The sequence below is a fragment of the Panthera tigris genome, chromosome E3 (assembly GCF_018350195.1).
Source record: "Panthera tigris isolate Pti1 chromosome E3, P.tigris_Pti1_mat1.1, whole genome shotgun sequence".
Lineage (NCBI taxonomy): Eukaryota > Metazoa > Chordata > Mammalia > Carnivora > Felidae > Panthera > Panthera tigris.
Window position 1 is genome coordinate 26,150,033 of NC_056675.1, and position 25,997 is coordinate 26,176,029.

At 46.1% G+C, this 25,997-nt stretch overlaps 1 protein-coding gene across 8 annotated transcripts in view; it reads right to left on the reverse strand.

The window, feature by feature from the left end:
* Nucleotides 1–25,997, reverse strand: part of VPS35L (VPS35 endosomal protein sorting factor like) — a 122,056-nt gene that overhangs the window by 8,573 nt on the left and 87,486 nt on the right. For all 8 annotated transcript variants that reach the window (XM_042972084.1, XM_042972085.1, XM_042972086.1 and 5 more), the window contains 2 exons: nucleotides 12,219–12,358; nucleotides 5,357–5,522 (listed from right to left, as the gene is read on the reverse strand). In XM_042972084.1, coding sequence (XP_042828018.1) covers nucleotides 5,357–5,522; nucleotides 12,219–12,358 — 306 coding nt within the window. The remainder of the gene's footprint in view (nucleotides 1–5,356; nucleotides 5,523–12,218; nucleotides 12,359–25,997) is intronic.

The window sequence follows — 25,997 nt, forward strand, 5'->3', positions numbered from 1 at the left end:
TAACAATTTTTTTAACGTAGTCTTAGGACAAAAAAGTCGAGATCTCTGATTACAGAGACCACTCCAAAGGATTTATTTATTTTAAGAAAATAATCAAGGGGTGCCTGAGTGGCTCAGTCGGTTAAGCATCCAACTTCGGCTCAGGTGAGAATATCATAGTTCATGAGTTCGAGCCCCACGTCGGGCTCTGTGCTGACAGCTCAGAGCCTGGAGCCTGCTTCGGATTCTGTGTCTCCCTCTCTTTCTGCCCCTCCCCTGCTCATGCTCATGATCTGTCTCTCTCTCTCTCAAGAATAAATAATGAAAAAAAAATTTTTTTAAAGAAAATAATCCAGCAGGTACCCAAAGATGCACATATGTGATTTGTTGTTTTGCTGTGAACAGCAGCATTCGTTATATGTTCACTGTATGTTCATTATAAACTTGTTTAAAAGGGTGAAATGAGAAGTAATGTAAATGTCAATCAACAGAGTTTTAACTAAATGCTCTGTTACAATATTAAATACTAGGAGGATAATAAACGATGTGATCTATAGTTGTTAATTACCATATACTATGTTATACTATTAGTAACAGTTACAAGATACTATCAATTTTAATTTTTATTTTTTTTTAAGTTTATTTATTTTGAAAAGAGAGTGCATGAGTGGAGGAGGGGCAGAGAGAGGGAGAGAGAATCCCAAGGAAGCTCTGTACTGTCAGTGCAGAGCTGGACGTGGAGCTTGAACCTGTGAACCATGAGATCACAACCTGAGCCGAAGTCAAGAGCTGGACACTCAATGGAATGAGCCAATCAGATGCCCCAAGCTACTATTAATTTTTAAAAAGTGACAAAACAGTATCCATAGTAGAGCCTTTATATAAATATAGCACACAGATATACATATATCCATGTATATTTCCTAATTTATAGTTGCTTAAGAACCAATTTTTAATTATTTCCTTTCAATTTGTCTGAATCTTTTAGAGAATGGGACAGAGGCGCCTGGGTGGCTCAGTCGGTTGGGTGTCCGACTTTGGCTCAGGTCATGATCTCCAGGTCCATGGGTTCGAGCCCTGCATTGGGCTCTGTGCTGACAGCTTGGAGCCTGGAACCTGTGTTGGATTCTGTGTCTCCCTCTCTCCCTGCCCTCCTCTGCTCGTGCTCTAGCTCTCTCAAAAATACATAAACAAAAAAAGAGAACGGGACAGATAATAAGCATGTAGTAATTAATTGATAAAATAATTTCAGACATGTCTTATGTACATTTCTAGTTGCTGTTTCAAAGCAGTACATTGAATACCTGCCTGTCTCACCTCGAAACACCAGCTGACACCATTTTGCTCCTTGTGTGCAAGCTCTCTCACTTGCTCTCTCCACACACACACACACACACACACACACACTCACTCACTCACACACATAATGGGTTTTTCTAGCCAAACCATTTGTGAGCAGATTGCAGACCTGTTGTCTAAGAATAATGAACAACTGCTCCCCAGCAGTCTGCTTGCGCCCCGGCTTCTCTGTCCAAAGGCAATCTCTCATCCAATTCTGCCTGTTTATGGGTCTATGTCTCAACTACTATCCACCATTCAGAGGATGACAGCTATTCTTAAAAGAATGTAACAGACTGTGATTCTTGTAAAAGAATGTGATTCAGCCAGTCACCACCACCTGATTTTGCAGGGCAGCAAAACTGCAGCTGGTGAAGGAATTTCTCACATCCACTGCTGAGGACCAGAATAGTTCTTGGCATAAATTCTCAGTCTTACTCCGGGTTGGAACCTACTCTTTCTGATTAGCTCAGCACTGGAAAAGAGAGAAGGTCTGAGACTGCCCATGGCCAACACTCCCCAGGCGGGCCAGGCGTGTGTTCAGAGCAGGCTGCTCGCGTGCGCACACACACACTGCACCTCTTGGGTAAGGGTCTGCTCTGCACCAGATTCCACGCTAGGAGCTGGGGACCCAGTGGGGGCCAAGGCTGATTTGGTTCCTGCCTCAGAGAGCTCACAGACCATTAGCAGATGCAGACCAGCAAACTGAAAAGCACGTACTGAATGTCAGAAGGGGGCAGTACAAGGGGTTATGGGATCCTGAAATCTACGCTTGGGACGGAACTCTGGAATTAACAAGGACAGGCTAAGCTCCACAGCTTGAATTCACCGGACAAGTGGAAAAAGGGGCTAGGGGGCAGGATGAGTTTTCCATACTTGATAATGATGGAGGGAGCAAAGGGCCAAGTTGAGAATTAAAAGGAAGTTGGTCAGACCAGTGTGTATAGTGGCCCCGAGAGTCCCCTGAGGGAGACACGGTATCCCTGGCAGGTGGCCACTAAGAATAGCCCACAATCCCTGCATCTGTCTTGCCCTGCGATCACGACCCTGAACGCTTCAAGGGCCTGGCAGGTGACATGGAGGAGCAAAGGGGCTACACTGGCTTCACAGGGGCATCCTGGATTGTGGTCTTCCAACCAGCTGGATACACACTATCTGCATAATTAAATAAACATGCAGGGGCACCTGGGTGGCTCAGCTAGTTGAGTGTCTGACTCTTGATTTCAGCTCAGGTCATGATTCCAGGGTCATGGGATTGAGCCCCGTGTCAGGCACCGCGCTGAGCGTAGAGCCTGCTTGAGATTCTCCCTCTGCCCTTCTACCCGACTTGCATGCGCTCTCTCAAATAAAAGAATATAATAAAAAGTAAATAAAAAAGGAACACTCCATACACAGGAAACTTTCCCTCACACATCAAACATGTCTACTCTCTCACATTTGTAGGAGAGCACTGGAGTTCTTGCTCCAGGAAATCTCAGAATGTCATCGGATTAATCTAGAAAGTAAGTAGCAAAGGAATTCTTTGTAAATGCAAAAAAATTTGACCCTAGTTCTTGAGAAGTTCTAACCTGTTTCAACACTGTAAAAGGCTGCCTAGAGTAAGAAAGGGGTGGGGAAACGAAGCGCCTCCCTTGGCCCCCTGGGCCTCTCTCCTCCTAAGACAATTGTCAGGTCACAATTGCACATCCAGAGTAAACACAGCTGGGCCAAGAAAGAAGGAAAACAACCCACCCAGCCTTCCATTTTCTTCTCTAAAAGCCAGAAATCTAGACTCCTGTCTATTGCACATAGCCACACTCCCTTTGCTTGCACTCTGGCTCCCAGTCTGCCAGCTGTATAGTTTAGACAGAGGGTTAAATGAATCTGCTCAAATAGGAGGATGAGGAGAGGACAGGAGACAGGAAAGGGCTTACCCCTCTAACAGGGCCCAAGGTTTGCAGACCCAATTCCAGGTCAGTGCCTGGTCCTCAGAAGTGTCTCTACTGTTATATGTGCACTTGGCAAAAAAGGAAATAAAAATGCCAACCAATAGGAGAGCCGGGGTGGCTCAGTCAGTGAAGTGTCCGACTTCAGCTCAGGTCATGATCTTGCAGTTTGTGGGTTTGAGGCCTGTATCAGGCTCTGTGCTGACAGCTCAGAGCCTGGAGCCTGCTTTGGATTCTGTGTCTCCCTCTCTCTGCCCCTCCCCCACTCATGCTCGCGCTCGCGCTCTCTCTCTCTCTCAAAAATAAAAAAAGGCAACAAATATAGGAAAAGGTGCACAATCTCATTGCTGAGAAATGCAAATTACACTCACTAAAACAGCCCAAATGAAAAAGACTGACCACACGGAGGGAACAAAGGGAACACTCATTCATGGGAGTGAGTGGGAGTGTCAATTGGTACAACCACTTTGGAAAACTGTGAGACAGTATCTACCAAAGCTGAACATAAGCAAATCCAATGAGCCATCAATTCCACCCGTAGGCATATCGCCAGTGGAAATGTACACCAAGAGCACATATAAATGTGTTCACAGCAGCACTACCCTCAACAGCCAGAACCAGGACCATTGGAAACATGCAAATGTTCAAACCGGAGGGAATGAATAAATTCTGGTATGGTCACCGGGTGGAATACTACACGGCAATGCAAAAGGATGCACGCCAGCTACGCACGGCACAGGTGAATCTCACACACACAGAGTATCGAGTGGAAGAGGCCCGACACCAAAGAATGCTTGCTAAACAATTTCACTGACATCAAAAGTCGAAAACGTACAAACTAATCTGTGATGCTGGAAGCAGAGTGGTGTGCCCTGGAGGGGAAAGTGGGGGCGATGACTGGGTGGGGGCATGATCTGGGTGGGGGTTACCTGGGTGTGTTCACTTTGTGATGATTCATTGAGCTTTCCAGCTGGCTGTATGTCTGACATATGTTATGATTTAATTAAAACACTGTTATTTTATAAAAGGAGGCAGCATGACGCATGCTCCACAGTTCAGGGTGTGACTTGCACTTCCACCAATAACCGGCCACAGGCCCTGGAGTAAACCATGGCGTCTCTCGGAGTCTCCCCTTGCTCACACATAAAATGGGGATGTAAATGCCTGTCTCACACGCTTCAGGGCCGTGAGGAGTACAGAAGAAAGATCCGTGGAGTCTGGGGTGGGCCTTGGCACGCAGTAGGAGCTCAAGTCTCAGGTGCTGTCATCATCCACATCAACCTGCCTCCCTAAGTTACATCTTAACTATTAGCCCCCAAATGCCAGCTAGAGGAAGCCTGAGAGTTGTAGCAGAAGGCCCTCCCTTAGCACTGCAAATGTGTTTCCAGAAATTTCCAAGTGGAGAGACCGTTGCTTAAACCCTAAAGTATGCAATTACCGGCCAACGCACTTTTCACAACAATAGGGCCATCTTGGGAAAACCGATAATTAGAACGGAGGGTCTGACAAGCAGGTGGGTGCTTGGGCTCAGTGGGCAGATGTCTGGAATTGGGACTGTCCTGCGTTACATCCAGGATGTGAGAAGTCTGCTTTCAAATTCCTGGCAGCAGATGCAGAATGGCTGGTAGCACGTGGGGGAGGCAAGGCCACCTCCTTCCTCCTGAGCATCTGAAATAGGGGTTCCCTGAGCCTCAGCATCACCTAAAGAACTAGGTAAAAACACCTAGGGTCCCACCTGAGTCTGTGGTTAGGGGCAGGCCTGGGAGAAGCTCATGCCTATGGACATCAAACCACCTTTCTAGGTTATTCTGTAGCACACCAGAGAGAGCACGGAGTGAGTGCTTGGAGTGCTCCCCTAAACTTGTCAGGTTGTCAAAATGATTTTGGATATTTGTTAAAGACAAAATTCTCCGGCCTCTTCTTGGGGTTCCCAATTGAGAAGGGGCAGGATGGGGCTCAGGGATCTGCTCAGGTTCTTACTTGGGCACATGTAGTGAGACCCTGGACTAGAAGTTTCTGGTGTGTAAAACCCTAAGGGATTTAAAAACAAAAACATTTTACTGGACTTCATGAAATTCCAGCTTGGTGTAGTCCAGTGGGAGGGGCGCCGCTACCTTTGTCTATGTGGTAGAGATAGGTCTCCTGGCTCATGGCGGATAGGAGGTGCAGGACACAGGTGTAGATGCGGATTTTGTCGTCACTGTTGTCCTCCCAGGTGTAGTCCTGGATCACGTTGAGAAGCTCTCGGACAAGGAACAGGACCCCATGTTCTGGGTGATCCTAGCGGAAAGCCAAAAAAGGATAAATAATGCTAGATAGGAAGCAGGAGGAGAAACCAAAAAACAAAAAATCCACCAGGACAGAAGCCTGGGTCCCTCCCTTTAGCAGTTCTCGGGGAATGGCAGTGCCAGCTACTTTGCAGGCGAGCCCACTCACAAGCCTGCTCAAACACCACTGAGAAAACGGACAGGATAATGTTCATCCCGCTGACGAGCATGCTCCAGTCTGGGGAGACGAGCTTGGAGAGCCTCTTTGGGTCCAAGGAATGAGGGAGCTAAGTTACCTGTCAGCTTAATGGCCTGTTTCCAAAATTACACACTGCTTCTATGTGTAGAGCAGTAAAAAGTCCTGCTCCTCCGACTCCAAAAGCAAGATTGTGGGTGTTGTAGCAGATCCAACATCGGAAGCCACCTGCTTTGCGTAAGCCCCCAGTGATCACTGTCACCAGCAAGGGCACCAGCGTTAAATATAGCCTTGCTCTTCAGGGCGTTCAGTGACATTAACAGCTAAAGTGAGGACGCTCTCTTGGGAGAGGAAAAAACCCAAGAGGCAGAGCGCAGAATGGTGTTCCTCAGATGCTGAAATGAATCGGAAGAGAGTGCCGGATGCCACAAAGCCAGCAGCTTAGTTCACTTCCAACAAGCTGCCTGCATTTCTGTGGCTCCCCTTCTGAACATGCTCCATGGAGGCCTACCACCAAGAGTCAGTGCCCAGCTCTGGGGCCATCGTCTTGCTCACCCGGTGGCCACACCTTGCCCCTCATCCACTCCAGCCAGCACCTTTATGTCCCCTGGGCCCAGCTGGACCACTCAGAATCCTGCCAGGACACAGTGGGCATGCTCAAAATGGTTCCGTGAGGACCAGTTCAAGAAGGATTATTTATCGAGACAGGGGCAGCGTGAAGGGAGCTGGAGAGGAAGGACAGGCGAGGCACCCGGGGCCTCACGACAGCAGGAAGCCCTTACCGACCCTGGACTGAAAGCACAAGGCCGGGGGGGGGGGGGGGGGGTAATGACCGAAAGTGCAAGACCCGCAGCTGGAGACGGCACCTAGCAGGAGCTGCAGCCTCGGGTAGAAGAACAAGGCCGCTGCCAACCCACGGCCGCGTCAGGGGACGGATGCCCCAAACTCGCTCTCCTCCCGCCTTCCAGTCTGCTGTTGGTCCTGCCGCTGGCTGAGCGACTTGGAGACCAGAAGGGAGCCCAGGTGAGGCAGTCCCCAGGGGCTGGTCTCCCACACAGATCTCCACGGAAGCGCAGAGGATGCTGCCGCCGGCAGCTCGCGTGCCAAGGATGGCTGGCTTCCCGGCCCTACCGCACCCCCCGACTGGAATCTTCATCTGCAAGACGGCCACACTGGCTCCTCGACAGCCTCCAGATCCCATCGTACACGCCAGCTTCTCAGTGAGGCCTTCTCCGATCAGCGAGCCAGAGCCTTGCTCACCGCCGGCCCCCAGTCTCCATCACAGACCGTCCTGTCTGTAATTCTGCAGTGCAGTTCTCAAGTGACTTCCTCACTCCCGCAGTGAACTGCCCCACAATATCTCTTGTTTACGCTTATCTTTCATCGTCGCCTGTAACCCAGCACGACAGACACTTCCTCTGCCATATTTGCCGATACACAGCCAGGACTGCCCTGGGAACACAGTGTGAACGGTGTCCCGCCCTGTCCCTGGTTCTAGGACAGTGCTGGGCGCAGGCAAGCACCCAGTAAGTCATGGTGGTTGGATTACAGTTTGAGCACCTTCTATGTGCCAGGCGCTGAGGTGGCTACAAAGACGAATAACAGTAGCTAAGTTTTATGGTGGCTACCGTAGCTTTTCTGTGTTCCAGTTAGATATGATCATGACCACCCCCCCACACCCCCAATTTCACAGATGGCAGATGAGCCACAGAATGGTTAAGTGGCACTGCTGGTAGGTGGAGGAACCAGGGCTTGAGCTCTGACAGTCTGGCTCCAGAGCAGAGATTCCTAACTGTTAATACTGTATTTTTCTTGCCCCTCTCTGACTTTATGGAGCTGGCTAACTAGGGGAAGCATTACATGTAAGCCAGCTATTTTGTGACTATTGTTTTTTTAACCTTTGCTTTTTTTGAGCAAGAAAGAGCGTGAGCAGGGGAGGGGCACAGAGAGAGGGAGACACAGAATCCAAAGCAGGCTCCAGGCCCTGAGCTGTCAGCACAGAGCCCGAAGGGGGCTCGAACTCAAAAACCACGAGATCATGACCTGAGCTGAAGTCGGGTACTTAACCGACTGAGCCACCCAGGAGCTCCTCCATTGCCTACAATTTTTAACTGAATCAAAATTAGGCCTCTGAAGTGGTAACACTGAACCTGTTCAATCAAGTCTGTATGTCCTGCCAAATGTTATAGAGAAGTCTGTCTGCCAAGAGGCTGACCGCTGCTAACACCACAGCAGATTACTTCAAAATACTCTGAAAGTGACACCGTTTGCCGAAGAGAGGCTGGCCTGGGGAAATGTTTATTTCTGCATTTAAAATGACTTTAAATTTTTTTTCTAAACAAATAAAATGAAGTCTTTTAAAAGCCTTGTACGCGGTTGGTAGGAACACAAAATGGTACAGCCACTATGGAAAACAGCATGGAGGTTCCTTGAAAAATTAAGAGAACTACCAGGGATGCCAGGATGGCTCAGTCAATTAAGCGTCTGACTCTTGATTTTGGCTCAAGTCATGATCTCACAATTGGGAGATCAAGCCCTACAGTGGGCTCCAGGCTGGATGTGAAGCCTGTTTTAAGATTCTTTCTCTCCCTCTCACTCTGCCCCTCTTTCCTGCTCACGCTCTCTCTCTCAAAAGAAAAAAAAAAAAAAAAGAACAGAACTACCATATGATTCAGCAGTCCAGCAATCCCACCTTCGGGTATTTGTCCAAAGAGTTAAAATCAGGATCTGAAAGAGGTATCGGTATTCTCATGTTCGCTGTGGCACTATTCACAGTAGCCAAGATGTGGAAACAACCTAAACGCCCACTAGTGGATGCATGGATAATGAAAATGTGATATACATACACAATGGATTAATATTCAGCCTTAAAAAAAACGGAAATTCTGTCAAATATGACAACATGGATGAACCCTGGAAGCCAATAAGTGAAAGAAGCCAATCACAGAGAAATACTCATGATTCCACTTACATAAGGCATCTAATACAGTTATGTTCACAGAATTAAGAATAGATGGTGGTTGCCAGGGGCTAGGAGGAGGAGGAAATGGAGAGCTACTCATCGATGGGCTTATGAGGCACCTGGGTGGCTCAGTCGGTTAAGTGTCCAACTCTTGATTTTGACTCGGGTCATGATCTCACGGTTCATGGGATCGAGCCCTGCATCGGGCTCTGTGCTGAGAGCAAAGAGCCTGCTTGGGATTCTGTCTCTGGACGCTCTGTCTCTGTCTCTGCACGCTTGCTCTCTCTCTCTCTCAAAATAAACAGTTTTTTAAAAATGGGCTTAAAGTTTCAATTAAGCAAGACGAAGACACTCTAGAGAGCTGCTGTACAACACGGTGTCTGTAGTTAACGATACCGTATCACATACTTAAAAATATGTTAAGATGGTAGATCTCTTGTTAAATGCTCTTACAATGATAAAATTAAACTTAAAAAATTAAGTAAAAGCTGTGACACGAAAGGATATGATCTGAACCAGGTAAAAGTGGGATACGGGAGTTGCCTTCATACTAAACCTACTCACAAGAGACGTGCCTCACGTGAGGCCCATCCTGGGGCCCCGGAGCCCACAGCCTCGGCTATTCAGGCTGAACATCTTCCATATTTATTACTAATGCTGTATCCCACAGGAAGGATGGAGGGTTGCTAAGGCTCAGCCTTGAGCTGATAAAGTGCCCTGTCAACGTTTCAGGCTCAGATGGTGCTGAACAGACCCCGGAGCAGCACACACCTGCTGCTCTGCTGCTCACTAGCTGTGCGACCTCAAGCTGCACAGGCTCCCCAGCATGGGCGCCTCACGTGGAAAAGGCACAGTGATCCCTACTTTGCAGGGCTTGGAGGAGGAGTCCCAGAGACTGAAGGCTGCTGAAGGTCTGCAGTACAGCACAGGACAGGGGACAGGCAATCACAAGGGATATTCATCTCCTGATCTTTACTAAAACCCCACAGAAGCGTGCACACTGATACCAGGAACGAGACAATCCGCTGAGGCCAGGGGGACGTTCTGGTGAATGCCAATGGACCAGGCAGGCGACAGAAATGGGTCCAGAGGCACCCATGGGAATTGGAGAGACTGCACATGCCTCTTCCTCCCTCCACAGCATGGGCCAGCTGCCGTGGGTCGGAGAATGTGGGCCCCACATGGCAGGATCTGATTTCTCAAGAGGAACTAAAAAGCTGGGTTTTTCTGTGATCTACCAATTTTTAAACGTGGGTAATTCATACCAAATGTTTTCCATCATTGTGTGGCCAAAAACCGTGTCTCTGGGTTGGATGCCACCCACTGCTCATCAGCATGCAACCCCACGGACAGAGCTTCTGGGTCAAAAGTACTTTCAGATCAACTGTTTCATTCAACCTCAGAGCAGCCCCGTCAGGCAGGCATTTGGGTGACATTTTAGAAAGGTGACAATTATCTGAGGCTCTGAAGAGTTACAAAACGTTCCCAATGCCATAAGGCTGCTGAGTCACTGGGTCAGACGGCACTCAAGTTTCTGACTCCAAGCACAAGGCTTTCGTCCAGTCTCTGATTTTTAACATGAAGAAAATCTCATGTGTAGAAGGAAAATGCATCCCAATTAACCAACAAACAATGACACTGATCAGCTTAGATTACTCCTTAGAAATGCTGGGGTTTTTTTCTTCTTTTTTTTTTTTGGTCCCCTCACTTGACAACTAGACTCTCCAAAATACAGAGAAACTGTTTATACAAAGGACTAAGAAGGTGATTTGAAAACCCTGAGGTCAGGCGTTGAGCACTGCCTCCTGACCAAGCCATCTTGTCTCCCCAGAACCTGGGATTTCAACCTGGACACTTGGAAGCTAAGTCACTCTTTGTCTCCTCGGCTCCACTGAGAATTCACACGCCATTCCAAATGCACACTTCAGTGGTTAGGATACTCCCAGAGCTGTGCAACTGTCACCACGATCAATTTGAGAACATTTCTGTCACCCCAAAAAGGAACTGTGTACTCATGAGAGAGAGTTGCTTCCTGGCCTGAGTACAGAGGGATGTTTTTTCAAGTGCGGTCCTGGACCATCCACACCTGAACTACTCAGGAGGCTTTCAAAAGTGCCGATTCAGGGCCCCATCTTAACCTACTGAGTCCACCTCTCTGGGAGGGGGCCCCAAGAATCTGTATTTTAGCACAGATCCCGGATTCCTGTACACATTTGGTTCAACCATGTTTTGTACCTGGACCCTGTCATAGCCCGGTGAAGGCTATGGACTCCTCAGGATATGACTTGTAATACAGAAAATACAATAAATAAAAACAAAAAAATAAAATAAATGCAGAAAATAAAATATGCAAGACCACAAAAGAAATATAAAACATACTCATCAAAATATTTTTTTCAATATATTTGTTATATAATGTATTCTATTAGTTCTTGATGAGTATGTTTGATTAGCAATTATGCTAAAATATACTTGTCAAAATATTTTTTCAATGTATTTGTTATACCGTATTCTATTACTTCTTGGTGAGTATGTTTAAGTCTTCTGAAATATCTGTCACCTTAAATGTGATATGAACAAATGGTTGATTTCTTTGGTGACAAATTCCTAGCCCTGTGACTACCTGCTACTGTGGCTCGTTGCCTATATAACTCACAATGGAAAAAAACCAAAAAACTCACAAGGGAGCAAAGGGCCAATTTCAGTTTCACAGAGATTTGTAAAAATTGAGATTTTTTTTTCTCATCTAAATTCATGGTTGTCCTGCCAAACCCTCACGAAGCAAGCAGGGAGACTGTGGGTTAAGAACCTCTGCTAGGGTGAGGGTCCTGGTGCTGGGTCTGGAGAGACAGAAGCCTGATTCCTGCCAGCCCAAGCATGACTGCACATCAGAATGTTCCAGAAAAAACCCCAGCATCCTTCCAACAATGTCTTCTTTGATCTCCACTATCTCATTTTGGTTTCTAGCACTTGCCATCAAAAGAACATCACCATCACCTTTTACAGGGTTGGACTGTTCTAACCATATGTGTATACTCACTCACTTAATCCTCACAATGACCTGGAGATGAAGACACTATTATTACTCCCATTTTATAGATTAGGAAACTGCAGCCCAGGCATGTTATATAATTGCCTGAGCCTCCGGGGCTAGGAAGAGGGGGAGGGGAGATTCCACCCTAGGCATCTTGGTCCGAGGCCTCAGTCCTTAACCCCTAAAGTGGCACCCACTTGACTATGTACAGAACCGCAACTAAGACACCCCGTATACAAAATGAATGGAAAAGACATTGAGTAACTTAGGGATGCCTGGCTGGCTCAGTTGGTAGAGCATGTGACTCTCGATCTCAGGGTCTTAAGATCGAATCCCCGTGTTGAGGGAGGAGATTATTTACTAAATAAAAGTAAACAAAACACTGAGCAATGTAAACCTCTGACTAGAAAAGCAGCACATAGACACAGAGAGAATGTCCCTGCACTTTTAGGGCTAAAGATGTACATGAGGCAGATCAAAGAAGGACATCACCTATGGCTCTTCTGGCGAAACGTACCGGAACTATTAATAAAGTAGAAAAGAAATTGCAGAGGAATTCCAGAAGGAATGATTCTGACGGTCGCATCTTTCCATCGATATTAATCGTCTTTGGAACTTCCGGAATGAGGCTTATAGCGGCTTTGAAGAAGGCATCGGCTGCAAGACAGAAGAAAATTCCGAGTATGAGAACTCTGAAAAATTCAGGGTCTGCTTTCTTCTTCACCTGGCTGCCAGGCCCATCCTGCGAGTTACATGGAAGGCAGGCCATGCTGAGGGCCAGATACAGTGGGCAGGTCCGACTGGAGGGCTTCTGCAACCTTAACCGACTCGTAGAACATTCCGCGGAGAGGGTACTGCTGTTGCCTCACATCTCCACCTCTCTCCCTCCTTCTTCACTGAGCAATTCAGCTCAAAGAGCCTCCATCAGGGTGGCTTTGATAATTAAGTGAAATAAACAAGTGGCCAATTTTTACAGAAAGCCAAGAAATAGTAGCTGCCGGGGCAGACAGCTCAACCCAGACTGGTTCACCAAACCCTCCCGTTCACCTTGGGAGGAAGGCCACGTGCCTGCTCCTTCAGCAGTGTCCTGGGTATGCTCGAGGTGCCAGCACGAGACGTGGAGCGGGGTGCAAACTCTGGTCTGCCTGGGTCTACTCCAGCACCATATTTGTTACACCATATTTGTTAAAGTAACTGAACCCTCTGAAGGAATCCACACGTGCACACCCACGCACATGCACACACAAGCTTCTGAGACTTCTGACTAGGTAAATAGTTCTGAGAATCACTTGGGAGATAAAGATATACATATATTTTAAGTTTATTTACTTTGAGAGCCAGAGTGCGCAGGGGAAGGGCAGAAAGAGAGCAAATCCCGGTCAGCACCGAGCACAACTCAGGGCTTGAACCCACGAACCATGAAATCACGACCTGAGCCTAAACCAAGAATCCGGCACTTGACCGACTGAGCCACCCTGGTGCCCCAAGATATTTTTTAAACCACAAAGTTGTCTATAAAACAAGAAGACCTCAAAGGGTGAGAGAAAGCAAGGGAAGGCGAGAGCAGAGGAAGAGAGGGATGGAAGAGTAGATGGGAGGGAGGCAGCAATAGGAGGACAGAGACAGGGAGGAACGGACGGGGAGACAAGCAAGGACTGGAGGTGGGGGTGGAGAGGGAGAGAGTTCTTAAGAGAACTGCCAAAGTATTCCACATGAGAAAAAGCCTCAAGGTCGAAACAGACAAAACACTGACCTGACAAGTGAAATTTTAAACTACCCAACAAGATCAAACGTTTACATGGTCCACATAAATATACTTCCACTCCGAAACGACTTGCAGCGATGCGGAGAGAACACTGCGCTGGCACACAGCATCGTGAACCCAAGCGGGAGTCCCACCCAGCAGCCCAAAGGGGCAAACCCAACAACAAACGCCTGCCCTCTGGGAACAAAGCCCTGCACTTAATGAGAAGAGTATGTGTCTGCAGCTCGATGTGGGCTTTTTTTTTTTGGTCTTCCCTCCCTTCCTTCTTCAAAGAAAAAAAAAAAAAAAACCCAAAAACAAACATGTTAAGGAAAGACCATTCTCTCAGAGTTTTCTCTATAAAGTTACCTCTGGTCCTGAATACTCCCTTCCCAGGCTCTCTCCCACACTGAACTCACACCCTTACGTTCACCTCAGCAAATTTATTAAGCACCAACGGTGACCAGGCACTGTGGACACACAAGGAGGAAAGGGGGTGAAAGTTGACAACATCAGTAGGGTGATGAGACTGACCTGATCACACTATTTCACACCTACCTACGGGGAACCTGTTGTGTCCTTTGGTCTGGGGGTGGAGGGAGGACGGGGAGGACACAAAGCAGCTGATGTTGATCTTGTATAGAAAGAGATTAAATACAGGGGCGCTGGGAAAAGACACTTGATATCTCGGCCTACAGATAGTAGTAAAAGACACTACTAAAGGGACCACAGACACTCCTAAGCCCTGTTTTAGGTAGTTTGTATTCTTAGTCCCCAGCAGTCCTATGAGAAAGGCACAATGATTTCAACGCCCACATGAGGAAATAAGCTCAAAAAGGGGGTGGCCAAATCAGAGTAGCCCAGGGATGGTCAAAGACTGAGCTGAGCAGAGTTTAAAGGCCACCACCCGCACTGAGCAATACAATAAAATTTGCATTATTTTTTAAAAAATGTTTTATTTATTTTGAGTGAGATAGAGAGCACACATGCACATGTGTAAGTGGGGGAGGCGCAGAAAGAGCGGAGAGAGAGAATCCCCAGCAGGTTCTGTGCTGTCAGCCTGGAGCCCGATTCAGGGGCTCGATCTCATGATTTGTGAGATCATGACCTGAGCCAAAATCAAGAGTCGGATGCTTAACTGACCGAACCATCCAGGTGCCCCAAAATCGTGTTTTTTAAAAAAAACACAAGCCTACAAATCATAGATCTGATAAGGGGTTTATATCTAGAATATATAAAGAAATTCTCCAATAACAGCAAAACAAGTAACCTGATTAACAATGGGCAAAGGACCTGAACAGTTTTCCAAATACACAAATGGTCAACAAGCACATGAAAAGATGCTCAACATCAATAATCATTGGGAGAATGCAAATCAGTGCAATCCCCCAGAGATTTCATCACTGGGAGAAAACTTCAGGATGGGCACCATAAAAAAACAAAGAACAAAAACAAAAACCAGTAAGTAACAAGTGCTGGCAAAGATGTAGAGAAGCTGCTGGTGGGAAAGTAAAACAGTGCAGCTGCCGTGGGAAACTCTTTGGTGGTCCCTCAAAAAGTGAAACACAGAATTATGCTCTCAGCCTGCAATCCTACTTCTAGGTTCACATTCAAAAGAAATGAAAGCAGGGACTCAGATACTTGTACATGAATGTTCACGGCAGCATTATTCACATTAGCCAAAAGGTGGAAACAACCCTAGCATCCATCAACAGGTGAACGGATAGGAAAACGTAGAACATATATACAACAGGATTATTATGCAGCCTTAAAGAGGAAGCAGATTCTGATACATGCTACAACATGGATGCACCCTGAAAACATTACACCAAGTGAAACAGGTCCGACCTGAAAACATTACACCAAGTGAAACAGGTCCGACACAAGGACATATTGCTGTAGGATTTCGCTTTTATGAGGCAGAGGTATTGACTGCATGGAGACAGAAAGTAGAATGGGGAGAGGGGAATAGTTACTGTGTAAAGGGTACAGGTTGCATTGGGTTTGGAGGGATGAAAAGGTCTGGAAATGGATGGTGGTGAGGGCTGCGTGACATTGTGAATGTACCTAAAACCAATGAATTGTAGCTGAAAAATGCTTACAATGATACATTTTATGTTCCTCATTCGTAACCACACCACACAAGAAACAGAGCTGAATCTAGCGCTGAGGTTCAGCTCTCTGGGAACAGGCAGGCCTGGACGCCGGCTCTGGCTGTCTTCCTTCTACGGGAAAAGCTCTCTGTCCCCATGGCTCTACAGGAACTGCTTTCTGGTGAAAACATTAAGTCCGTAATGAACAAGGTGAAGAGCTTCTCTCAGCGGAAATGAAAATTCTGCTCAGAACAATGCCAAAGACCATTTATTTATTCTATTTATGTGCTTGTTACCAAGTGGCCACGAGAAAAGTGCCCATTATTATGCCTCATTAAAGAGGGCACAGCTTTGTGCAGGGCACCCTGTTCCTCACAAACACCCCCCACTCAGTTCCCATTCCAAAGGAGAGGGCTAAAATAAACAGTTATTTAGGGGTTGGGGCAATGTTCCAGAGTGTTCCAAAGCAGACTTTTATTTCTATCCTTAGAAGACTTACTCCATATATAAAATCTTATCTAGGAGACTTCTCAATTTTGATCTCGTAATTAGAGCTCAAATCCTATTTTATATGAAAAGTTTTTCCTCCTAGAGTTCAGAATAATGACGTCAATACCATAGAACACTTTTGTGGCTATTAAAAGCCCTGGAAGACAATCCAAGATAAAATGGGCTACATGTGTTTTGTTTTGTTTTGTAAAAGACCTACAGAAAAAGGAGAAATCCGATTCCAATCCATAAACACTATTATTCCTGTTTCACCGCGGGGGGGGGGGGGGGGTTAGTAAGGGGCGGTGGGGGGGGGGGGTTAGTAAGGGGCGGTGGGGAGGGAAAAGCAAGCCTATGTACCAGCCTCCCTATGCTTTATCTTTTTCCACTGGATCTTCTGAGGTTTCACTGGACAACCAGGCTTCTTTTCCACATCTTACTTTAAAAAAGGAATTAAAAATAAAAACCAAAACTACCACTCAGGGATGCCTGGCCGGACCCACGTCCATTCTGTTGCGAGATCCTTCTTCGTGGGGTGTCCACTCCTCTGCAGAGCAGCATTCTGTTGTTTTCTGTGCCAGAGCCAACATGTCCCTCAGCGCTGCCGGGTTCTGGGTGAAGGGCAAGCAGAGCCACCATCCCTGCTCTCAGTACGAGGGGCTGAGCTGCTCGCGAAGCCAGTTTTCCAAAATTGCTTTAGCAGAAGCATCAGAAGCTTTGCTAAAAATACAGGTTCCCAGGCCTAATATGGCCGATGGGAACGTACTCTGCAGGACCTGGCGGTTCCTCCAACTTTAAGTGTGCATGGATGCTGTGTACACATGTTACATACAGGCTACAATGCGGCCGAACCTTAAAATCATATCCTAAATGAAAGGAATCAATCATAAGAGACCTGTATTGTAAGCCTGCACTTATATAAAATAATAAGAACAGGCAAATCCATAGAAACAAAAAGTAGACGGGCAGCTGCCTGGAGCTTGAAGGAGGAGCAAAAAGGAATGACTACTCAGTGGGTCCAGGGTTTCCTTTTGGGGTGATAAAAATGTGCTGGAATTAGTGATGATAGTTGCACAACTCTGTGAGTGTCCTAAAAACCAGTGAATTGTACACTTAGTAGAAGGATGGATTTTATGATACATGAACCTATCAGGTCTCACTCAGCTGTTACTTAAAAAATATATACGAATTCCTAGGTCCTGCCTTAAATGTACTGAACCACATTACCCAAGATAAAGAATGGGGTCAGGGGAGGCACATGGGTGGCTCAGTCAGTTAAGCATCTGACTTCAGCTCAGATCACGATCTTGTGGTTCACGAGCTCGAGCCCCGTGTCACACTCTGTGCTGACAGCTCAGAGCCTGAAGCCTGCTTCAGATTCTGTGTCTCCCTCTCTCTGTGTCCCTCCCTTACTCATGCTGTCTCTCTCAAAAATAAAAATAAAATGTTAAAAAAATAAAAAACAAACTATTGCATTGTCATATCCTGGAAATGATGTGGCTAATAAACAGAACACAGTACATCTATGTAAAGATGCCTATGATATATTAAGCACAAATCGTTATATACCTGTGTACAGCAGCATCCTATCTTTGTAAGAAAAACGGGTATATCCTTATGTAGATGCATAAAAATAAGTGAGGCACTAGAATGCCAAAGTATTAACTGTGATATAGGACTTGTGGCTGAGGGTGAAAGAAACTGGGATCTTTCACTTACCGCTAAGTTACTGCTTGGAATTTTAATTTACATTTCTAAAAATAATTTTTCTTTAGCATACATACAAAGGCAATGTAATGCTTTAAACTTTTCAATCACAGAAATGTGCAAAAGAACAAGTGAGGCTGTAAGGTAGACAAGGCAGATGATCAAAGGGGGTATCTGAATAGTAACCCCTTCCTTCTTAACCAGGGGTGGGCGCCCACCCACAGCCCAGGGACTCCAGACTCCTGCTGCTCCAAGGGACATCCACCCTCCTCGTGTGCATCAAGCAAGGCACTAAGGGTGGCACACACCTTCCAGAGGCCCAGGTACTGGCCTGCCCCCCACAGCCAATGCGCCAGGAAGGTTCCTCTCTGATTAGTTGCTTGATGAAGTGAGGCGTAATTCAGGGTTCAAGCTCTCTAGACAGCTCCACTTGAATGGATTCTTCTGGAGGCTTTAGAAGGTCTCAGCCTGTGCTCTGAAGCCTTTTCCAGATCCCCGAAGGCAACTCAAGAGCTAGTGGCCTCCCACAGGCATGCTCGCCTGAATAGACCATTCCTATCTGTTTTGTGCACCAAGGCTCTACATAGGACTCTGTCTGAATGACAGATAGGGTTCCACATTCTCAGAGACTAGAATATCCACCAATTCGACAACTACTGAAAACCTTCAAAATGTTCAGAATTAAGACGCCAGTTGCTCATTGTTGGCAAGAGCAAAAAAACTGGAAAGGGTCCAAATATTTTTCAATAGGAGTTTAGGAGAAAAATGGAGGGGGGCTGGGGAAATAATTTATAGCACTTCCAAAAAGAAAAGGAAATGACATAGAACACTGGACAGCCATTACAAAGAATGGGGTGGATCTTTATGTAGTGACATGGGTTAAGTGGGAAGGGGCAGGGGGAGAAAAGACCAATATTTACTGCTAAGTGAAAAAAGCAAATTGAAGGGGCGCCTGGGTGGCTCAGTCGGTTAAGCGGCCGACTTCGGCTCAGGTCATGATCTCGCGGTCCGTGAGTTCGAGCCCCACGTCGGGCTCTGTGCTGACAGCTCAAAGCCTGGAGCAGGCTTTGGATTCTGTGTCTCCCTCTCTCTCTGCCCCTGCCCCTGCCCCGCTCTCTACCCACCCCCCTCTCAAAAATAACATTAAAAATTTTTAAAAGAAAAAAGAAAAACATTGCAGAAGACACAATCCCATTCCTAAGGGTGGTGGGGACTGCGTGTATATATAAGAATATAGATAGAAGTGGAGGGAAGGAGAGCAGAAGAGAGGTAAAGCATGAGAATGAAGGAGTATTTCTAAATGAACCTATAGAAAAAAAAATTAAGAAAACTATCCCAAATGTTAACAATGGCTGTTTTTTCGAAGGGAGGAAACAGAGCAGATTACTGATGACTTTTATTTTGAGGCCTTTTATGTTTGTTTGTTAAGTTCTACACTTCTTTATTTGTGGGAATTTTTTCAAATGAGCGTGAAATAAATTTTTTTAGTAAAAATCATTAAGATTTAAAGTAACGTACAAGCTATTATTCAGTGGGAAACAAGTCGGTACCCCCAAACACCCTCCATACATGGTAACATAAACTCAAGACTTGTGACCTCTGAGAGTCAGGTGATCCTTTTGTGTCCCCAGCATTGTCAACACAGACTAGGATTCAGCACATGAATCTAAACACACAGTCAAGAAGCGATGACCCACCTTAAGAGGTGGCGTTTGGTTTTTTAAATAACAGATTAGGTCACTGCTAATGGAAGTCTATACTACTTGTCAGAACCATAAAATCCCAGGGCTAAACAAGAGCTCAGAAGCCACTCCACTCCCAAACACACCTTCAAAATCACATGCCCTCCTGGACACATGAGACAAGACAGTCCTGGGTCCAGCTCTCTAAGAAAGGGGGCATCGTGATTTCTTGGGACAAAACATCACAAGAAGGTGAAAGACTCCTTCCTGTCCCTTGAATATGCTTGATCAAAGCGGGATTCTGGCTACACTCCACAAGTTCTAACAACCCTGTTGCTAAACTAATCTTTACCAGTCTTCAACATTTTCCGTCTCTTGATGAGTGTAGGTTTGGAGTGACAACATCAATATAATGGAAACTACTGTACAGATGTAATGTCAGGACGCAGCTTACCGCCTCAAACTTTGTATTTTGGACTGTTAATGTCCTTCCACCCTACCCCCAAATCCATATGCTGGAATCCTACCCCCAAAGATGATACTGGTGGGAACACTGAGGTGTGAAATCATGAGGTGGAGCCCTCACAAATGGGATCAGTGCCCTTATACGAGAGGCCCCAGAGAAAACTCTCACTCTTTCCACATGTGAGCACACAGTGAGAAGATGGCGGTCTATGAGCCAAGAAGTCTTCGCCAGACACTGATCTGCTGGTAGCTTGGTCTTGGGCTTCCCTGAGCGACCAATGTTTGTCACTGAAGTCACTCAGCCCATGGGATTTTTGTTTCAGCAGGCTGAACTTTGGTCTGCACTGAAGATGCACTGTCACCAAGTGACAGGGCTGCCTTTGGGTAAAGCCTCAGAGTCCAAATGGCAAATTGATCGTCCACAGGTGAGTTATCCATAGAGATTTAACACTATTTATGACTACACTGTGTTTTTGTAATAGAATTTGTTATTACAGCAGTTAAGTTTGAGGACTGAAGGAGCCACTAATTTGATAATATGTAATGTATACAGAATAAGATTTAAAGAAATATGAATGCCCAGAAACAATTAAATACTTTATTCATTAATGCTTAATTGTTATCAATGACAGCTTAATCTAACCTTGATTTTGCCATGTGGTTTATGCAGAATGCCTTTTCAATTCACTGATTATCAACACACTGTGAAAGTCCACTGGGGTCATAGAAATGACTTCTCAGTCCAATGTGCTACCCATGTCACCGGACTCCTGTCTTTGGAGCTAATGCACAGTCAACACACCTTCCTACCATCTCTGCAATGGCTCACAGGAGGTTGTGAAGAAGTCTCTGCGGATATTAGGTTTGGATTTCCCGAAGCAGAAAAGATTAACTAACTCTCATCTTCATTCTGGTTGTTTTCTACATAAACTTATCTAATGTTCAATCTGTAACAACTGGTCTCCAGCAACCACATACACCCAGGGTTAGAAATAATACTTTGTATTAGGGTTTAGAGGAACTAACCCACTTCAGGAAAGCTCAAGGGTGGAAAGAGCACTTGAAGTCAGATCAGGCCACTTATTAGCTGGACGGTCCTGGGCAAGTCATGTCACACTTCTGAGCCACAGTATCCTCATCTGTAAAATGAACATAAACCACCGAGCAAATACTACATACTGAATAAGACTAGATTGCTTTGCAGGAATTTTCAGTTCTCATCAGGCCCCAAACTATCTTCCTAACTTGATCTCTTACCCATTCCTTCCAGATGCATTGTTTCCAGCCTGTAGGCCTTTGCACCTGGCTGCTGTCTCAGCCTAGAATGCCCTCTGCCTCATTTCAGCATATAAAGATCCTCCTTTCCCTCCAGGCAACTCAATGCCACCTGTTTTAAAAAGCTTTATTTTTTTATTATTTTATTTTTTGCTCTTCTAAGCCAAAGGGTCAGCTTTCTCTCCCTTAAAATTCTATCGCACGTTTTATGAAATCTTGTACAACATTTATCACAAGCTGCCTTGTTTAACTGTAAACAGATTCACTCTCCCCTGTTAGCACACAGTCTCAAAGTGCATTCCTTTTCTGGCACAATGCTTGGCACAGTGGCTTGTGTGTAAAAAATGGCCAAGAAATGCTGGCGGGAGCAAGAAAATTGTTGATATTTACTCATATAAAGAGCTAAGTGAACTTACGGGGAGACTCTTGCCCTGCTCCTTTTCTGTGGGTTGCATTATGGGTTGCCCTCCATCCCAGGCCCTTATATTCTGTAAGGTGGATGGACCATGTGAACATGGATGACGAGTTTCATGCCACGTGCCCACGTGAACTGTTCTGGCAAAAATAACCTGCTTTGTCCACGATCACCAGAGGGTTTGTGAGAACAGTCACGTCACACACATTCTTCAGAGGATGGCTTGTCAACAGAACTAGTAAATGTGACCTTAAGCATAAACCCCAGTGACCTGGTAAGTGGATAGAGGATACTTTCCTCCATCACAAGCCACCCATCATTCTCCAGGAGGATAAAAAATGCTTTCTCTCCTCCACCCTGCTGTCCAGGCCACCTCCATTAGCCGTGATGGTTCACAGTGGTCAGTGGGCCTCCTAGTAGCAGGCCACAGCCTCTCCTCTGCTTTTTTGGGTTCCTCACGGATCAAAACAGCAAAATAGCTTCATTCAACAGGTCTATACAGCTTGGCATATGTTTGAGCCTAACTTGTTTTCTTTCACCTAAAACTATGAAAAGAAGTTATGTAAAACCTACTAGAAGGCTCTGATGGGACTCTCTTCTGAACAGCAGGGTTACTTAGTAGTTATGTCCATACCATGAAAAGCCTGGGTACCATTTTACATGTATTGATATTATTAAGAATTATCAACCATTATTATCGTAGGATTGCCACTCCTTCATTCAGCACCTCTTGAGCACCCGTGTGGTAGGCAACGTGCCAGGAGCCAGGGACGCAATGTCCAACAAGACACGTCAGATTTCATGGAGCGGATACTCTTGCAAGGGAGAAAAATGGACATTTACTTATTAACTTGCTAAATAAAACAGCAGTAAGTCCAGTGAGGGAAAAGTGCCAAGATAACACATCTAGAATAACCTGATCTCACTCTTAGTTTGTTTAGGGGGGGAGAGGCCAAGGCTGGTTTTCCCTAAGAACTGGCTTGTGAGTAAGCTCTGAAGGATAAAGATGCAAAAAATAAATAAAAATGTACAATTTAAAAGGAGGGGGAGACAATTCTATAGGAGTGGAAAGCATTATTATTAATAAAAGAACAAAACCATTTTGCTTGTTTTCTCTACTGTTTTGTCTTTGGAGGAACTGCATACCCGTTTTGATTTTTCCCCCAGGGTAATTCAGCAGGTTAATCTTCAAAGAATGATCATCTTTCCTGTGGATTTCTCAAGGTTTTGCCTCAGACAAGTATGCTTTCAGAAGCCTGAAACCACAGAGCTGGCATTGTATGCAGAACTCCACAGCATACTTTTGTCTTTTGAGAGACAATTCTGTGAGGTTAATGTTTACTGAGCAGCTACTGTGTGCCAGTGAGTCAAGTTCTCTGAGTACGTTTTCTCATTTAATCTGTGACAGGTACCATAGCCATCACCTCCACCTGACAGATGAGGAAACAGGCACAAAAAGGCCAATTTGGCCAAGGGCACCCTGCTGGTGAGTGGCAGAGTCCAGATTGGGAGACCAGCAGTGAGGGACTCATCTTGACATCCTGCTGCTGGCCAAATACACCACGGGCTTCCCCACCTCCCATGCCTTTGCTCAAGCCCTTTGCCCCACCTGGAACGCCAACTGTTCCTTCTCTCCTCCCCATCTCCTCCTGATAAGTTCTCCTTCTAAGCCCCATCTGAAACATGACTTCCATTGTAAAACCACCCTCCTTTCTCAGATTAGAAACTGTAAAGATAAAGGAACCAAGACAAAAATAAAGGGCAAAAAAATCTGTTCCTGCTGTGGCCTGGTAATAATCTTCTGGGAAGAACCACTCACAAACAAGAGCAAGCACTTATCTAATGAAGTGGCTGAAAGCAAAGATAAACAGGCATCTCCAGGTGAGGGGCACAAGCCCCATTTCTCCTCACTACTGGGACAATGGGTGGCTTTGAAACAAATCCCCCCCACATCCCACTCTATGTACTACCTCAGTACGTCCATAGGACCAGAAATGGGCCTCCCCTGTAAAAAGCCTCCATCAGCATCCCACACAGCACTGGCTGAGAGTTCAATGGGAGTTTAACGTCAGGCTGGACCCAGTCCTGGCAAAGCCACCGTCCGATAAACAAGATACATACCACTGAAGCTGGATCAAGGGAGGCCAGAAAGTGGACTGGGGGGAGAGAATTGTTTTCTAACCAGCTGAGAGGGAGGGTGTTTAAGGTGGGGGTTGGGGGGGGGGGTGAACAACAGTGGTCCATTTCCACAAGCTTCATTTAATTTATATTTAGCCTTCCCATGCTCAGTAATTGAATGTATTATTTATTTTGGCCACAACCGCTGCATGTGGCTTTCGGAACAACAATCATAGGCTTTTAAGGTTTAGTGCCATAGCATTTAGAGACTAGAGTAAAAATCATCAGATAAATTATTAAACATGAAGTGGACGCCACATTCCTGCTCCTTCTGCAGTGGCTTGAAGTGTGGGATGAGGCAGATGAGGAGGTCCAGAACTCTAACACCGAGGGCACTAATCACCCGCACAGCGGGTACCAGGCTGTTCCAATGCTGCTTATCTCCTGGTGTGGACCGAGGTCGTTACAGGGCAGCACAGGAAAGCAAAAGCCACCCAGGGCTCTTGAAGAACAGTTCTTAGAGCAGCAAATCTTTGATGATAGGGGAGACTTTATTTGGCTTAAGAATTTTTGCCTTAAAAAAAAAAAAAATTGCATGAAGCCCCATATGGAGTCCAGTCATAATAAGCTTGCCTGGAATCTACCATATCTTAGATCATGGTCTTAGTTTGTAAGTTGGGAGGAGAAAGATCGAGGCTTCTAGAGCCCCCACTTACAGTTCTCTGCTCTGGTACCTGCAGTTCAGAATCTGTTCCCAATGTTTCAAGTTAGGCCAAACTCGAGCGTTCCTACATTAATTGTACTGTTCCTGAACTTTTTAAGAGGGAGCCAGTTTATAGTAAGATGTTAAGTTTCATACATCAACCTAAGCACCTAAGCTAATTAATCCACTCTACTCTTCATTTTGCATGGCATCAGGTTTTTGGTGGTGCCTGTTCATTTTTGTTTTAACTTGTTTCTTGCTAACCCATCATCCTTACCAAAGCAGGCACTAGGAGAAGTGTTTACCCACACATAACAAGGGCAGGTGGGGAGACCGGATGTCCAGACAGTAAGCAACATATGCAATAAGAAAACACAGATCAACAGCATAATGACGATCACGAGGATGGTACAGAGCATGAGAGACTAGGAAGCTGCATTCAGCCAGACCAGTGTTTTGTTTTGTTTTGTTTAATTTACGTCCAACTTAGCATATAGTGCAATGATTTCAGGAGCAGAATCCAGTGATTCAGCCCCTACATATAACACCCAGTGCTCATCCCAACAAGTGTTCTCCCCGATGCCCCTTGCCCATTTAGCCCAACCCCCCAACCACAACCCCTCCAGCAACCCTCAGTTTGTTCTCTATATTTAAGAGTCTCTTGGGACGCCTGGGTGTCTCAGTCGGTTAAGCGGCCGACTTCGGCTCAGGTCATGATCTCGTGGTCCGTGAGTTCGAGCCCCGCGTTGGGCTCTGTGCTGACAGCTCGGAGCCTGGAGCCTGTTTCAGATTCTGTGTCTCCCTCTCTCTGACCCTCCCCCGTTCATGCTCTGTCTCTGTCTCAAAAATAAATAAAGGTTAAAAAAAAAAAAAAAAGAGTCTCTTATGTTTTGTCTCCCTCCCTGTTTTTATATTATTTTTGCTTCCCTTCCCTTATGTTTATCTGTTTTGTAGAGAGAATCTTAAGCAGACGTCACACCCAGCACGAGGGGCTTGGTCCCACCACTGAGATCATGACCTGAGCCAAAACCAAGAGTCAGACACTCAACCAACTGAGGCACCCAGGAGCCCCTGGGGGAAGATCATTTTAGAAAGAGGGAACAGCAAGTACAAAGACTCTGAACTGGAATACAGCTTAGCATGTTCAAAGAACAGAAGAAGGCCACTGTGGCTTAAGTGTGGTGGAAGACGAGGACAAAAGGCAGGCAGGCACCAGAACACACGAGAACTCACAGGCAGGGTGTTGGATGCAATTCCAAATGTGGTGGGAGGCTACTGGAGTCCTCAGGAGTCAGAAGCAAAACTAAGCGGAGTTTGAAAAGGCTCATGGGTAGCGATCATGTTTGGAGACCTCAGTGCCCAGAACTGCCCCAGGTGAATGAAGATACAGATCAACATACCAGAACTGCCATGCCGAGGACTACTCTCCAACCCACCCAGGGAGCCCATCCAAACCAAAGGCACCACGTGGTCGATCACGAAACTTGGCTTTATCCTGTGAGGTCAGGTGGGAGATGGGAGTGGAGGGCAGACCATGACTGAGAACATCAACCCACCGGTGTCAAAGAAGCCCTCAAGTTAGTCACTGAAGCTTCCCAATTGTGG